The following is a 16375-nucleotide window of genomic DNA, read 5'->3' as shown; positions in this document are numbered from 1 at the left end:
TATTTCAAAAAATAAACAAATTCATCGTATTATCAAACTAAAAGAAAAGTACTATAATAAACAAACAAGTCAATATAATTCAAAATATAAACAAAATGTATTGATACATCAACTATAATCCTCAATGTATTATTCAACCATACTAGAACTATCAACCATACTAAAAGCTGTTATTTTCCATACTAAAACAAAAATTGAAAAGCTCCAAAATTTCCAGATCAATTTAGACCTCAGATACAACAATCTCTCAAGTGAAATTTCAGCTTTTCTTGGGAATCTGTTGAAATTAGAAGCACTTGATCTTTTCCACAATCAACTCACTGGAGAAGTCCCTCCACAAGTTGGTAACATGAGCAGCTTGGGAGTGCTTGATCTCTCCTACAATAGAAAGTGCAGCAAGCCAAATGTTCCACTTAGTTGACCAATAAAAAGTCTTTTTTCTTTAATATTTTCTTTAATAACTTAATTACAAGAATAATAAAATTTGTTAGCTGTTCCATTCTACCGTATACACTTGACACAAGCAATGAAAAAGGATACACATGTGAGACTAACCATTCATGCTACCTGCTGCCATATGTCCTAGACATGTTACCACACACATGAAAATACCAGTGCAAATTAAAGTATAAGCAAACCTGCAACAAAAAAGTGAAAGCATAGGAGCATAAACCACTACTTCAAATTAAAAGCTCTAATATTAGTTAGTATATAACATGGTTCTAATCATTATTACTAATGTCATTATTAATTTATTACTAATGAAGAATGATAACAGAAGGAAGATTTATTTTGAGAATAAAATAAATACATAAATGGAAGTATAATTGATTACCATGTCTCAGATACAAATTCAAAAGTAGGTGGTACATCTTATCTTTCTTCTAGCCAAATTTTGATTATCCATAAATCATAAATGATCATTGACATGCCTACCATTCCCATGATAGAATTAAAGAATGTTGGTTTCAATCATGGTCTTATCATAAAGATGAAACACATTCTATTTCAGATTTAAAACAAAAACATCATCATAACCTTGAAAGTGATGCGTAAAGTCATGACCTACAATTCTACATTGAACCTCCCAACAACATAAGAGTAGAATCAAAAGACAATCAAGTTTATTGAATAAAATCTTATTTCTACAATATTGTAAGATTCTGTTATGAAAATAATATGTCATTTGTGTAACTAAGGTAAAAAACTAAAAATATAGTAATAAGCAAAAACAGAACATTTCATTAAAGCAGGTCCAATTTTCCAAATTCCAACAAAGTTTCTTAGGAGCATAACAAATTCCAGCATTGTGAAGAAACCATGTGAAGGGTCATGCAATTCACACACAGCACAGTTGGAAGAACAAGATTCAAGATGCAAGAATTCAGCATAAAAGCTAAAGAACAAACAAATCCCCTCTAAATCCAAAAAAAAAAAAACAGCACCAGACAAATCTGAAAAGCATGATACTAGTCAATTTCCAAACATATTATAGAGTTCAAAACATCAAGAGACTATAAAAACCTGAAGAAGTGAGATTCTTACTGTTTATGCAGCAACAGCAGCTAACTAGCTTTCTAAAACAGTGATCATTCTAAGAAAGTAAATTTTGGTTTCAATCATGGTCTTATCATTGTACACAAGTGGCACTTGTTTATTGAGAAGCAAGGATTGGGGAGAAATTTTACCTCCACTCTCTTATTCAGGATGTCAAGATCACCGCGATTATTGTCAGTTAAAGCACAGTGCCGTACAAGATACTCAATGAACAACTCTCCAGATGAACTAACCAAGTAACAATGTGAAGCCATAACCACAATTAACTACAAGAAAAGAAGGAAGGCAGGAAAAACCAAAAGAAAGTGAAGGGTAAGAAACTGTGTTAGTTCAGAAGTAAATTACATGAACATAGTTCATAATGGATTACCTCAGAAAGTACTTTCCGAACACCTAAACTCGGCTCCTCTAGCAAGGACTTTACAGCTTCAACAAGTAGAGGTATTTTACTATGTCAAGCTTCAAATAACCTTCAGATAAGAATTGTAGGTCAATTTACACAAGATAATAACACACAGTAACTGTTAAGGTACCAAATTAGTCATATCCCTCAACCCAAATATAGTCTAAGCTTTTTGGTAAGGTAGTTCATGGCCTGGTGGTATTAGAGCTCCTATAACCAAATGCGGCCAAGAGTTCAATCTTTGTTTACGACTCAATCTTCCAAATAAAAGCTGAATTTTAGTAGAAGATACAGTGGGCCCAAGCATTGTCAGGGCTGCAGCCCCAAAAAATGTTATTGCCTGATACGATTTGAAGGTATAAAGCTATTCATGTATCTACCGAACAAATTAAGCTTTCTGAAAATATGATTCATGACAATTATCACCAGCAACAGAAAAGCAAGAACCTTGGTAAAAGATGCTTCAAAACACAAAGTCCACCAAAGGTCAATGTTTCTTCCTTCACCTTGCATTTCTAAAAGAAAAAGAAAAGTAGCCAAAAAGGCAACACTTTTATATCATATTAGGAGAAACAAAATAATTTTCTCCTTGGAAAAGGAAGAAACATCAGTGCAAATAAGGCACCTTCCTCAACATAACACACAGGCTAACAAAAATATGTAAAAGAAATAGGACATGATTCAACTTTAAATCAAACCAGAAACTAGTTCAACTGATTGCCTTCCTTCATCTAATATTTAGTCTGGGTCTAATTTCTTCTAGCAAGTTATTTAGCTTTACATGGTATAACTTAATCTCCCTTCGGCTTACTATGCTTTTCCTTTTTTATCAACAGAATAGAAAATTCACTTCAACTAGATTTTCAACAACTTACATTTACAAGAAACAGAAACAAATCATCTGGATACACCAAGCCAACTGTGAGAAAGCAACGTTGCACCTCATTATACATCTGCCAAACATTATTGAATTAAAAAAGAACATTTAACCTTTTTCATCAACAATCAGTGTCATAAATATTCAATAAGGTTGGAATCTTACAGTAAGAACAGATAGTATTACCTTAAGTCTAATTGAGAAATCTGATTGATCTTTGCTGTCATTATTTATAGAAACTACAGGTAGAAATGTTGACAGAGTAAGCGTCAAATCCTGCAAATAACGAGTATTTATTTTTAATTTTATTTATGGAAAAGGTGTTTTGTTTTAAATCTCTGAAGTAATTAGAAACAATAAAATACAGATAACAAGCCCACTGACAGAAAGAAAAGCATACAATTTAAATTAGAAACATTTACAAATGCCAAAATCCTGTAATTGGATGCCTGACAAAGCAATTCATATCACCATTAAATTATAAAAATTAATTAAAATATGAAAACAAATTTGGATAAATAGATTTTAAAGCTAACGGGATTAGTTAAAAGGCTATGAATGGCATTTTTTTTTCCATTTCTATAAAGATAAATTTTGCTGTCAAAATTATTGCCACTGCCACTAAATGCAGGCTCCAGTTTGACACCAACTTGAAATATTCTTTTTAAGTTGCTGAAATAGCTAATTGCATTTCATAATAAATTGGAACTTGGAGGCTTTATGGTAACCAATATATATGCAAAATAAATTGGAACTTGGAGGCTTTATGCCAACCATCTTTTCCATCAGTTAGTGCACGAGTAAAGCTATAACCACGATATGGATGAACAGCATTTTTATCCCCAGTAACTCCTGCAACCGTGTTTCCTTCTAGCAGTTTCCCATTTAAGTGTTCTGCTTCAGAGAAACTATCATGCTGAATGTGGAAGCTATTACTCTGTACCTTCATAGACATCTTTGTTTTCTGGTCCAACTAAGGAGAAATCATTGATGGCATAAGCACCATAGAGAAGACACTATGTGCTCCAATTTGTGTTTCACATCCGGATGAGCCATGGCCACAAGCAATTGATGGAACAAGGCATCAGGGAAAGCCTGGATAAGTCCAGAAAACACCCTATGTCTTTAGATAAACGAATAAAGCTGAATAGGTAGAAATGTTATTTCCAGTCTATGTAGGAATGCTTGTCTTCTTCTGATATGACACATTAGGGACAGAACTGATTAATTTTGCGGTTTGATAGACATCAGAAATTGTTGTTCTGGCTAGGAGGGTAGAAGTAGAAATATTCTCTAAAACCACAGCCATCAAATCAAGAATGGGTCCTACATCCCCAACCTGTTCTACAAAGCACACTACTTCAGGAATTACATTAAATCAAACTATTGGCAGTTCAGTATTTTAACAATCAGGTTCTAAGCATGAGATCTGAAAAGGAAATAGAGTCACTATCACCTTCACAGTTTGAAGAAAGTCACTAAGAAATAATTCCTGTGTTGCCTTGGACTGGTGACTGTAGGCCAAGATTTCCATCATATACTTGACAGCCACATCATATATCCCAAGTTAAGCATACCACCTATAACAATGAAAAGTAAGAAAGTTTAAAGAATCTAGATGCATATGTTCTACATTATTAAACAACCGGAATATTCTATTACTGAAGCAAGTCAAACTTACTGTCCTATATGAAAATGAACATGATCATTGATGTAGCTCCAAGTAGAAGGATCACTATCACACTGTAGCAAGAAGCAGCAGCAAAAGAAAAAAGATAATGCAGTGAAAGGAAACACCAAAAATTGAAAAACCATGAGGAAAAAAGTTTCAACAACAAATTTTAAATCAAACTAATTACTAAAGTCAGAAAAAAACAAATCTAACTAAAACTAATCTAATCAAAACCTAAAAATCCACTAATCAGAAAACAAATCTAACTAAACTAATTACTAAAATCAAACTAACTAAACAAAATTAATTGAACTTAACAAAAATTAAAAGAATTTTGAAACTAAAACCTGGAAGCATTGACTGGAGGAGATGATGGCTATGGCGCTGAGAAGATATGCGAGCCAGAACTGAGTGGGGATAAAAGGAGAGGGAGAGGCGCAGTGGTGGGGACAGACGCTGCTACAGGTGGCGCCGGCGTGCTGGAGCTCACCTGAGACGAAGAGAACAGGAGCTTGAGCTTGATTTGTTCTGCGAACGAGAAAAAACGAGAGAGATAGGGGCTGTGTTCTACTGGTTCAGTGTTTAAAAGAGAGGAGAAGAAGGAGAAGGTAGCTGCGGTGGTTAGGGTGGTGGCGGTGGCGCTGTGAGTGAGGAAAGGAGAAGAAGAAGCTCGTACGAGGAGAAACCCATTGAAGGAGAGAGGAGCAACTCGTTTGTTATGTGATTTTGTGCGTGTGAAAGGGGGGTCGATAGGGTGGGGAGAAGTTAGGTTTAAATTAAAATTTTTCGACGGAAAATTTTAAATTACAGACGGATTTTCCATCTGTAATCATTTCTCACGAAAAAAAATTAATTTTACCGACAGAATTATCGACGGATTCTATTTTCTGTCTGTAATTTATGCTAATTCATTTTTTTATTTTCCGACAAAAAAATCTCTCTGAAATTCCGTCTATATTTCCGAGGGATAAAATCCATCGAAAATATCCGTCTGTAATAACTAATTTTTTTGTAGTGCGGGAAAAAATTAAGAGAATATAATGCTAGCTAATAATTAGAAAATCGAGACATTATGTTGGATTCTATGCATAATACTAAGTTGCAAACACAAATGTGCAGGTATATATAAGCATCACTGTGCACATACCTTTAGAAGAAATTGGCTTGTTGTCCACCTCAAAAGTCTGCAAGATATATCTGTTAAAATCAATGAAAGCAAATCATTACTTATTATTAATATAAGGAGCATATATTATTATTGGGTTCAACCGTTCAAGGAATGGGTCCTAACACATGAATTAGTTAACAGGATAACGAAGTGGGCTTGAAAGAATTGCCCTTCGTAAACACAAGACTAAACCGTTGAATAATAACAAAGCACATAATAAAAAATAATCCACACAAACAGGTTCCTATAAAAAAATTATCTACTAATTAAATACTAACCTTCAAAGTAAGCTTCATAAGGTGTTAGGTAATGATAATTTAGAACATTACTAAGTAATCAAGTGGAACACTTGTAAGACCCAGAATCTTTGAAAAGTCTTATTATGATCAAGTCTCAAATTCTACAGTTATTTATAGCCTTAATTTAAGAGATCATTTTATTAAAGATGATTAAGGCAAGTTTTGATTTATTGAATTTGAGATAAGTTATGGTTATTATCCAATTTTATAATTATTGGATTATTTGCTATATTTAAATCATATAGTTGGTAGTTGTGAAATAATAAGGATTTTTATATGATTCAGATTAAATAATTAATATTTTAAATATTAATACTGTTACTTTGGAAAATAAAGGGTTTAATTATATTATTTCTAATTATTTTGATTTGGACATTTTATTGAAAATAAAGTGTGAGATTGATGAGTAAATAGTATTTTTATACATTATTATTGTTGGGTTAGAATTTATTTCTAATTACTATATTATCCTTATTTTTAAGTAAAATTACTAAAATGCCCTTAACCCTAATTTTTGAAAATGAAACCCTAATTCCTAACTCTCAGCTGCCACACCCCAACCCTTCCTTTGCCACAACAGAACGCAGCAGCCCTCTCTTCTTCCCAGCAGAACGTAACACAGATTTGTGAAAGAAAGAGAGATCCGGAAGGGAGAAGGAGGAAGGGCGGCGCCGGCGGGCGTCACTACCGCCGCGCCGCTGTGTTGCACTGAGGAGGGGGAACCGGAGATGTGGGACTGTGCAGTGCCGGCAAGGAGTGTTGTCACCGTTGCTGGCGCTGAGGAGAAGGAGAGACTGCGCGACAATGAAGGAAGGGGACGCGGGCCAGAGACGCGAGGAGCGTCGCAATCGAAGCTGCCCTGTTCATCCCTGCCAGTCGTGGTTCTTCCACCCATCAACCTATTCCGTCGCTGGAGACCTCAGAGTCGCTGCTCGTTGCGCCGTCCTTGTCGCTGCCACTGCTTCCATGTCTTCCAACGGCGCTGCTATCGCCATCGTGAGTCCAGAGAGGAAGCGTTGCAGCAACTGAATCTCGAGGGACACGTTCACGAGATGGGAGAGAGAGCGGCGGGGAGAGGGAGGCCATGCATCCCGTCGTGCGTGTCACTGCCCAAGGACCGCTGCTGATCCGTGCTGTGCGAAGCCAACGGCGCTGTTCCTGCCGTCGTTAGCGCCACCGGGGTTCCGGCCATCACTGTCGTTGAGGGAACTCACCGGAGTCGTGGAGGTTGTCACCGCTCTTTGTGGTTCTGTGTTGAGTTGCGTCGGTAAGCCTTTGCGGCCAGAAAATGCCCCTGCTGCCGTTGCCGGAAAATTCTGCCAGTAAGGGTCTTGTCATTAGCCTCCGTCCTTTTGAATTTCGAGAATATTATGGTCACTGCATGTTGGTTTCAGTTGTCGTGATCGGAATTCGTCGCCACTGCCGCTTGAGGTGGCTGCCGGGCTGCCGCCGAACCGGTTCGGAGACCGCCGCTGTTTCGGTTCAGCCATTCCTTCCTTGGTTCGGTAAGCGTTTTCGATTTTAAAGCCCCTTAGTTACTGTTCTGTTATCATACGCTGAGGTTTGTGGCGTTAATTGGTATACGATTGAGTTTCGGTTGTTGTATGTTGCGATTAGAGTTGTTGAGATTATTGCGAAAGTGGCTTGGAACCGAGGTTTTGGCTGCCGGGATTTTGATTGTTGATTTCGGGTCGAGGCGGAAAGGATTCTGTGACGCGTTTGGGCTATGGTTTTGTGTTTTGAGGTAGGGGCGCTTTCCGAAAACTATAGTTATTATTGGAATTATTACATATGGATACTGTTGTGAGATATTGTGTATTTGGTGATTGTATCTTCCTTATGTGTTATTTGATTGACTCGAGTGATTATGGATGTTGGTTTGGTTGAATGGTTGTGCGGCTTTGTGAAATGTAATGTTTTGAAGTGATTCTTTAAAGATTTGAAATCTGAGTTTAATCCGTTGAGGATTGATTTGATTTGAGTCAATTATTTGATGATGTGAAAAGTCGAATGCACTTTTGAATTCAGCCTGGTTTACTTTAATTGACTTGATCTTGGACAAATGATTTGTTACTGAACCGTTTCTTTAAAGCTTTAGAAATGAGTTAAATTGGTTGATATTGAGTTAATTTTTGTAATGGTTTCCTTGAGATATGCCACTGAGGCGACTGTTGGATTTAGCTTGCTTTTGAATTGATTTCTGGATTTGAGCTGTTGAAAGGAATGAGAAACGGTTTAGTTGGGACCCGAACCGGGTGGCAAAAGTCCAAGTTTTAGGGGAGGTGTTGCCGAAATTTCTATAAAATCCGAGTCTTTATTGAAATGTTGTCTGGAAAATGATGAGTTAAAGACTTCTGCTATTTTATTTGAATTATCAAGAAAAGGATGATTCATGCTTTCGAAATGAGTTAGTAAAGAGGAAATTGTGATTTAGTCTTGCTTCTTAAGAAAGGCATTGTATCTCTTTCAAGAGAAAGTTATTTAGATGAAACTTGTGTTTTAAAGCTGTTTGAATGCAAAAAGGATTTATGCCTTTGAATTTGACTTGGGGGTTTCAATTAAAGAAGTTTCAATGACTTTGAAAGAACCTGAATGTCTATTGACAAGTTTTATTTTGAAATGTTTTGAGAAAGGTTTTAAGTACTCTTTGAACTCTGAACTTTTGCAAGACTAAAACAAATTTGAACAGTTGAAACGCTTTAGAATTTATCATGGGGGTTGAAGCTGGTTTTGCCTAAGTAAAGGAAACGGCTTTGAAAGATTTAAATGCCGGTTTTATGAATTTGATGAGGTTGAATGGTGGAGGTGCCATTTTGCTATGAGCCGGAATGGCTGTGTATGATATTGATTTATGGCGGATTGCCGACTGAGTTATGGGCCGTATGGCTGATTATGAATTATGAATTTAAGCCGGATGGCTGAGATGGATGTTGATCCATGGCTGGGACTGAATGAATATATGCTTGAGACACCTGGGTAGTAGCAAGGGTTGTGGTTTGTCCCACTTGCTCCAGGTCAGAGATTGTGACGCCTGGGTAGTAGCGGTAGTAGTGGTGATTCCACTCGCTCCAGGTTGAGCTTTTAAACACCCGCCTGGGTAGTAGCCGCAGTAGTGGTTATTCCACTGGCTCTGGGTTGAGCGGGCAGTAGCAAGGGGGTTGTAGCTCAAACCTACTTGCTCCGCGAGGGGTGTTTCTATCCATGGTTAGCTACCAGGACGTGTCGGGTTGGCTATATAACCGACAGATGATATCATCAGCCACTAGGGACAAGCATGCATCATATGCATTTGTGTGACATTGGTTGGGTGTGCATATTATACTTGGTTTGCCTATGTGATTAATTGCTAACTATTCTACTTGTAATAACTGTTTCTTTGTGCTTGAACTTCCTATCTGTGTTTGCATCTGGGACTCTGTTGGATTATGGTGATTGGTTGTTGGTTGGATTGTTTGGGCTTAGGGCCGTGGTTGGAAAAAGATGAACTGATGGTTGATTTCGGTTTTGTGTTTCTGGTTTGGAATAAAATTATGAAAAGCTATTTTGGTTCCGCATAGATAAACCGTTTTGAAAGGCTTTTGAGTTTTTGAGAATTGAACGGTTCTTCTTTCCGAAAAGATTTCCGACTTTACTTTCATTGTAAACCGTTGTTTTTGAAAAGAGGCATAAGACAGTTATGAATCACTGGTGCGGTTATCTTCACGTATCCTATTACAGTAATTCCCAAAAACCCTCTACTGAGAACCCTTTTGAGGATGATGTTCTCACCCCCCTACATTTTTCCCCTTTCAGGATATGGGCGCAGAAGTTACGAAGAGTTCATTTAGTTGTTGTTGAGATGCTTTGTATTGTGTTAGTTATGGTTTATTGTACCCTCGCCTTTATCTTGATATAATCTGTAAGAGGGATAGGAATTGTATTGTATTATGTTTGTAATATTATTTATATATATTTATGTATATATATGGATGTACTCTTTATGAATTTTGTAAGTTGTATGGTATTTATGGATGTATGATATCGGATGAAAGTATTTTTGGATCGGTATTGCGGTTTAAAGTTTTTAAACAGGCTCATATTTTAGTATTAAATAGTATAAAAGCCGTCGTAATGTCCGAGCTATCAAAGTCGCGCAGCCGGAAGTGTGAACTTTAGTAGTTAGGGTATTACAACACTTGGTTCATGAAATTAATAAATAAACATAAGTGAAGATGACAGCTGAAGCAAGATTAACCATCAAAATCAGGGAATTCAGTCATTTATACCACACAAATCTCAAATCTCAAAGTGAAATTGATTCAATAACATTGCAAAGTGATAAGATAATGTTTGGTTTTTAGCAGTGCACTAAATAAAAGTACTTTATTACTCTGCTCAGGTATTCAAGCTTTTCTTGCACAATGTTATGTATATGGATTATTGACCCAGCCAGCAAGATATATACTCACATTAATAATTGAGGAATTAATGCCTTTAAACTAATTTTGATTAGCGTCCAATCTTAAAAGACAATATCAAAACTAATACAATAATTTATATAGGGTGAGCTGGATATACATCTATGTTTAAAGTCATTATATACTACAAGTAGTAGTAATTTGGATTAAAAGCTGGACATTAAAATTATATATAACATCCAATCACAGCAGTCCAATTACTACCTAAATCCTGCTCCTGTATTTTACCACAGCCTTAGGAGCTGCACATTAAAGAAAAATTAATTTGCCCAATTTTATACCACACTAATTGGTGTATTAACCATATTTACTGGTTTCTATTGACTAGTTTGATGATTATTGATTAATTCTCAGAGATTCAAATCACAGCACGAACTACTTATAGTTTCACACTTCATTGATCATAGGAGAAAATTCTTTTCAAACATAAACTAGCAATACACTCAAATCTCTAACCATCTAAGTAAATACCACCTACTGGGCTATAATCACTGACGTAGCTTCAAATAATGGAGTGGAATTTAATCAAAAAATGAGACATGAGTAATTAGGAAAACCATAAAATTCGTTATCATGATAGGACTTGGATCAAATTTCTCATCTCTTTAAATATTACCAAATTTGATCCAAAGACAGAGGAGCATCTTACAATTATCGAAACATGCACAACCTTCATATGCAGTAAGAACACCAATCAAAGACACATTATACCATCACAAATTGATAGAAACACTGGTGATTACCGCAGCAGAGAGGATGATGTAAGAACTGGCCCGAACGGAAGAAATGGAAAATATAAAATGAAATGGAAAATATAAAACTTAAAATGAAAACACGTGCAGAAGTACATAATCAAAACACGTGAAAGAAATGGAAAATATAAAAATGCAAAGGGGCATGATGAGAGAGCTGCTAAAGCAGAAACCGAAGCAGAAAATCTAAAGCAGGAACTTGGCATATTAGAGGCTGAGAAGGATGCTTGTTTTTATCAATATAATAAATGCCTTGAAAAGATTTCTGTCTTGGAGGCTAAGCTAGCACTTACTGAGGAGAATAGTAGGATGTTGAATGAGCAAATTGAAAGAGCAGAAATGGAAGCTAAATCTCTGAGGAAAAGTCTTGCTGAACTGAATGAAGAGAAAGAAGCTGTAGCTTTTCTGTACAAGCAGTGCTTGGAGAAGATATCTACAATGGGGAGTGAAATTCTGCATGCCCATGAAACTTTTGATCGATTGAATAGAGAGATTGAAATAGGGGCTGAAAAACTAAGGACTGTTGAAGAGCATTGTGGTATGTTGGAAAAATCAAACCGATCTCTTCAGCTGGAGGCTGACAACCTGGATAGAAAATTTCTGTAAAATTGAAACTTGCAAGCATATCAGTTAGCAATAATTACACAACAATATAAAAAAGCAATGACATGGGAAAGGATAACTGTACCTGGTTGATACCAATCTCTCAGCATGAATGAATTACACTTCATTGCCAAAGTTTCGTCCTATCAAATTAAACATATCATCATTGAATTTTGGCTTTAATTGACCTAGTTCTTTCAAGTTTCAATAGCACCCATGCTTTAAAATAATCACGTAATAAAGTACCTTGAGTCTGTTACAATTGAGATCTCATAATGGCTTGCAAGAAGAAGAAAAAATGTTATTTCAGAACTTATTTCTATTTCAATTTCTTTGGTTTCAGCCTCATAAAGAGAAGGAGAAAAGAACCTATTTTTGTGCACCAATTTCTAAATTGAGGGAGCAAACCTCATCATCAGAAAATTTCTCGAAATTTGAATATTATACTAACAAGATATCGAAAACAAAAGGTACCAACTTAAACTATGCTTTAGTGAAAAAATTGCAAATAATCCTAACTAGGTTAGAAAATCAAATTCATGATAAATGACCAAGAACACCTATCATGCAATAATCCCTTATTATCACCGACTACTAGTACTTTAAAATAAGAAATACACCTAAGGAATAATATGAAAGTGAAACTAAAACAGCATACTTATAAATACCACCTGTACTGGTTTTGGTTTTAGTGAATGACATTGCAACAATTTCATTCATTAAAGTATAAGGCAAAAAAAAATAGTTACCTTTTGCCAAGGTCCTACAGTTAAAAGTTACAGTTGGTGGGCTTTCTACTTTCCAATGGAAAAAAAACATAGATTTAGATGTTCATATGAAGTAAGAAAAACAGAAGGCACAAATCAAATTTAGTACTATAAAATATTAATAAACAACTGTTTTTTATTTAGCATTATTGGTATGGACCTTAAAACTCTGCCAGGAAAAATCTTGTAAAAGAATTAATGATTTATGAATTTCACTTCTTTATTGCAATACCTATCCGTTGCTAAGCATTTTTTACTTCTTGACTTCTTTTGGTACTCTTTTTGATGCTTTTTTCCATTTACATTTCTCTAATTTCATGCAATTTCTGTGCTTGAAGCATTCATACTTAAAGAACGAATTAATATTTTGACTTATGAAGTTTGATTCCGGATAGAAATCATCAGCGAATTATATGCAGATACATACATTGTCTTTCTAAAACATTAAAATATGAATCACTTGAAATAAAAAAATATATGCTCCAGAGGGTGGCTTTAGAAAATTAACACATCTAATTTACTTTCTAATTCTAATCACTTTCAAAACACATTCATGTAGCTGACTTAAATAATGAAAAGAGGCATAGTTGGCACTGAAAACTTACTATCTAGACAGTTCTTCCTAGAGGATGTAGGTATCCATCAATTAGAAAGAAAATAAATAAAAATAAAATGCTTTTGCAGGATTAAGTATGGTAGAAGATCATGCCATTGGAGCATAAGGCCAGTTAAAGCAGAACATACTATACAATTAAGAAATTTTATACTTAATATCATTTATGATGATCACATAAGAAGTAGATCATAATGAACCAAAAAGGGGAAAAATATACCTTCTGAGATGATTTAGATTCTGAGACTTACTTTCAAATGAAGATAATTTGGATTTTGGTTTCACTTCTGTAAACTGCAAACATTTGGCATATTGTCGAACATTTGGCATGCAATAGCATAAACAACACAAAATAACACTAAAAAGTATTCTTTGCAACACTAATTCAAAATTCAACACCAATGACATGAAAAATCAGCAGCATTTCACAGTGACTCAGTAAAGTATCAGTCAATCGATCCAAACAAATTGAAATTCAAACTCAAGAAGCTTTTAACAGCATGTTTAACTATGTATAAATTAACACTAATTCTAATCAGAAAATCCTAATTCTAACCTAAACTCAAGTAACAACGGAAAATAATCTTAACCAAATCAAATTAACACTAGAATCAACATATAACTAACCCTAAATTAACTAAAACATAGAAGAAATCTGAGAACCTGAGTCAAAGAATAGAGCAAGAGCATAGGAGAGAGGGATGCAGTGGCAGTGACCAGCCGCTGCTGCATCTGAACACGCTAGAACTGGAGTGGCCCTGTTCTGATTCTGTGGCTAGAAATGAGGGAGGCAGGGGCGAGCTACAGAGCCACAATACGAGGTTGTAAGGAGGAGAAGAAGATGGTCGCGGCGGCGCAGGATGGTAGCCAACGGAAAGACAAAGAAGGCAGGAGACAGGGGAAGAGAAAAAGAAAAAGGATTTTTGCGGGGGTTGTTCGGCGAAGGTGGAAGAAGAAGAGGAAAGAAGGGAAGAAGAAGAAGAACATGACGGTGGTGGTTCTGTGGTTCTGACGGAGACGCTGGGGGTGATGATCGATGGTGGCACTGCGTTGGTGGTCGAGAAGAAGCTAGGGTTGGAGAAGGGGAGTCATTCAGACTTCAGAGCTCTGAACTTGGTCAAGTGAGTGACGAGGTACTGAGGGCTTTTGGCTCTCTTTTTTATTTGATTTCCGGCAGTTGGGAAGATAATCGCCGCTATCTTGGTTTCTTTTGTAGCTGAAGCACAAACCGCTGCCATAACCGCTCCTATCTAACCAATTTTGTGGCGGTTTGATAAACAGCCGCCAATCAACGGCCGCTATCCTCCGCATTTGTTGTAGTGTATCTTCATCAATAAGCAAGCATTTGGATGAGTTATCTATGCATGCCTTGATTCATCAAACATTAGTGAATTATAATCATTTTCATGAGATTTATGCAAGAACTACTTGATGCATTGAATGGTGCAATATCTTGTGATTATAGCAAAGTTTTGATGCACTTGTTTGATTGATGATAGGCAAAGAGAAGCAGAGAAGAAGTAGAGAGGCTGTGGCGTTAGTGGCCAAGTTAGCACACTAACGCCATGGTTAACGCTGGCCAATGAAGAGGTGCTGGCGTTAGTGGCCAAGTTAGCCTACTAACGCCAGTGCTAATGTGTTCTACAAGGAAGAAGTTGGCGTTAGTGGCAAAGTTAGCCCACTAACACCAGTGCCAACGTTGCCAATGAAGAGGTGCTGGCGTTAGTGGCCAAGTTAGCCCACTAACGCCAGTGCTAATGTGCTTGAAGAAGAAGAAAAAGCTGGCGTTAGTGGCAAAGTTAGGTCACTAACGCCAGTGCCAATGTTGGTCAAGGAAGAAGGGAGCGTTAGTGGCCAAAGTTAGCTCACCAACGCCATTACACAAGGAAGAAGGTGCCAACGTTAGTGTGCTAACGCCACCAACGTTAGCACACTTACGTCTTCGATCATTAGTTTTTCATTTTATTGTTTCATTGTATTTATTTGATGTACTTGACTTTTAATTTATTTGAATATTGTATTATTTATTTTAAATAAAAGTTTTTCATTATTTATGAATTGACCACTTATTGTGTAAAAAAAAAATTAAATTTAAAATTGACCATGTATTTCAAATTAAAAAAAAATGTAATTATCGTCAGAATTGCCGTAGGAATAATTTGACGTTAATAGTACACAAAACACAATATTTTTTTGCGCTAACAATACCGTCGAAAAAATCTGCCGGTAACCAATTGGTTTTTCGAGCTGGTAATCCGTCATTACCGTTGGTAGAAAAAAATCCGACAGTAAATATTTACCGGTGAGGTTTATACCATCAAATTTAATTTATTTTTCCGACGGTACTCAACGATTTTCTTGTAGTGTACTCAGAGAGAGAGAGAAAGAGAAAAAGAAAAAGAAAAAGAAAGAAGAGAGGAGCAACTTAGGAAACCTTGTTGAGTATAACGGGAACAACTTTGGAGCCGTCACGCAGGCGAGAGTCGACTGTGGAAACCTGGCAGAGCAGGCTTGGGATCGTCTTCGTTGAAGCAGAAGAGACCGAGGTTCTTGCCGGTGGAGGCTCCGGCAATCAACAAGAACTCCTCAGATGGGTTGCTGAGCGCGTACACGGAGAGGTCGTGGAGGAACAGAAAATTGACAGGGAGGTCTTGGAGGAACTGGGTTCTTCATCTTCTTTGCCAGAGACAAATAAACGCAGAGAGAAGATGATTCGAATAGAGCTTTGTCTTCTTCTTGGCCAAAGACGAGACAAACAGAACTTGAGAAAAAGAAGAGTAAAGTGGAGACGAGACAAATAGAGCTTCAGAAAAAGAAAAGCAGAAAGAAGACATGAGACACCTTCTTCTTCTTTATCTAAGAAAAAAAAGGCTGAACCCTAAATAAGTTCCTAAACTTTTTTAATTTTTTATATATATTTTNTAATCCCACCTCATCTATCATTATTCGTTCAATAAAGAAATAAAACGAGATTATAGGGGATTTAAAATATTATAAAAAACCCTTCGAATTACTAATCTTTTCTTACAGCAGTATATCTAATTTTTACATTACTATAAATTGCATTGAATAAAATATTTCTCTTACAATTAACATACCCACTTATTTGACTCGTATCGATGCAGAATTTAATCCCCTCTGACACTAATATATACTATTTATAACAAATATATATATGATATATATAACAAAAGCAAATTATATTCT

General features: G+C 36.1%; 1 protein-coding gene and 1 long non-coding RNA gene across 4 annotated transcripts; one reads left to right on the top strand and one right to left on the bottom strand.

Annotated features, from left to right (window-relative positions):
* LOC107643400 (protein SHOOT GRAVITROPISM 6-like) lies at positions 55–5279 on the bottom strand. Of its 2 annotated transcripts, XR_001620843.2 has the most exons (10): positions 5081–5278; positions 4857–4999; positions 4519–4580; positions 4294–4417; positions 3024–4176; positions 2836–2913; positions 1928–2027; positions 1689–1823; positions 556–638; positions 55–378 (listed from the first exon to the last, which is right to left on the bottom strand). XR_001620843.2 is itself a non-coding variant. In XM_021123572.1 (6 exons), the coding sequence occupies exons 3-6, from the start codon at positions 4372–4374 to the stop codon at positions 2383–2385; spliced, it is 342 nt and encodes a 113-aa protein (XP_020979231.1). In that variant the 5' UTR covers positions 4375–4417; positions 4519–4580; positions 4857–5279; the 3' UTR covers positions 2034–2382. The 2 variants fall into 2 exon arrangements, 1 of the variants encoding a protein (XP_020979231.1); XM_021123572.1 differs by lacking the exons at positions 55–378; positions 556–638; positions 1689–1823; positions 1928–2027 and adding an exon at positions 2034–2475 and having other exon boundaries at positions 3024–3113; positions 4857–5279.
* LOC110271905 lies at positions 6506–9787 on the top strand. 2 transcript variants are annotated; one of them, XR_002362753.1, is made up of 3 exons: positions 6506–7298; positions 7371–7481; positions 9769–9787. It is a non-coding gene; the product is annotated as an uncharacterized LOC110271905 (long non-coding RNA). The 2 variants fall into 2 exon arrangements; XR_002362752.1 differs by lacking the exon at positions 9769–9787 and adding an exon at positions 7594–7641.

Source organism: Arachis ipaensis, chromosome B05, assembly GCF_000816755.2.
Source record: "Arachis ipaensis cultivar K30076 chromosome B05, Araip1.1, whole genome shotgun sequence".
Lineage (NCBI taxonomy): Eukaryota > Viridiplantae > Streptophyta > Magnoliopsida > Fabales > Fabaceae > Arachis > Arachis ipaensis.
The sequence above is the reverse complement of the archived record's forward strand: the minus strand, read 5'-3'. Positions and strand labels throughout refer to the sequence as shown.

What these genes read in the sequence shown, in the direction of transcription:
- LOC107643400 (XM_021123572.1), bottom strand. Translation starts at nt 4,374, where the DNA reads ATGATGGAAATCTTGGCCTACAGTCACCAGTCCAAGGCAACACAGGAA. An exon ending in ACTTTCTTCAAACTGTGAAG is followed by an intron (nt 3,114 to 4,293) that starts GTGATAGTGACT and finishes CGTTATTTGCAG; the next exon opens with GATTTGACGCTTACTCTGTC. An exon ending in TGTTTCTGTTTCTTGTAAAT is followed by an intron (nt 2,476 to 2,835) that starts GTAAGTTGTTGA and finishes TTTTTCTTTTAG; the next exon opens with AAATGCAAGGTGAAGGAAGA.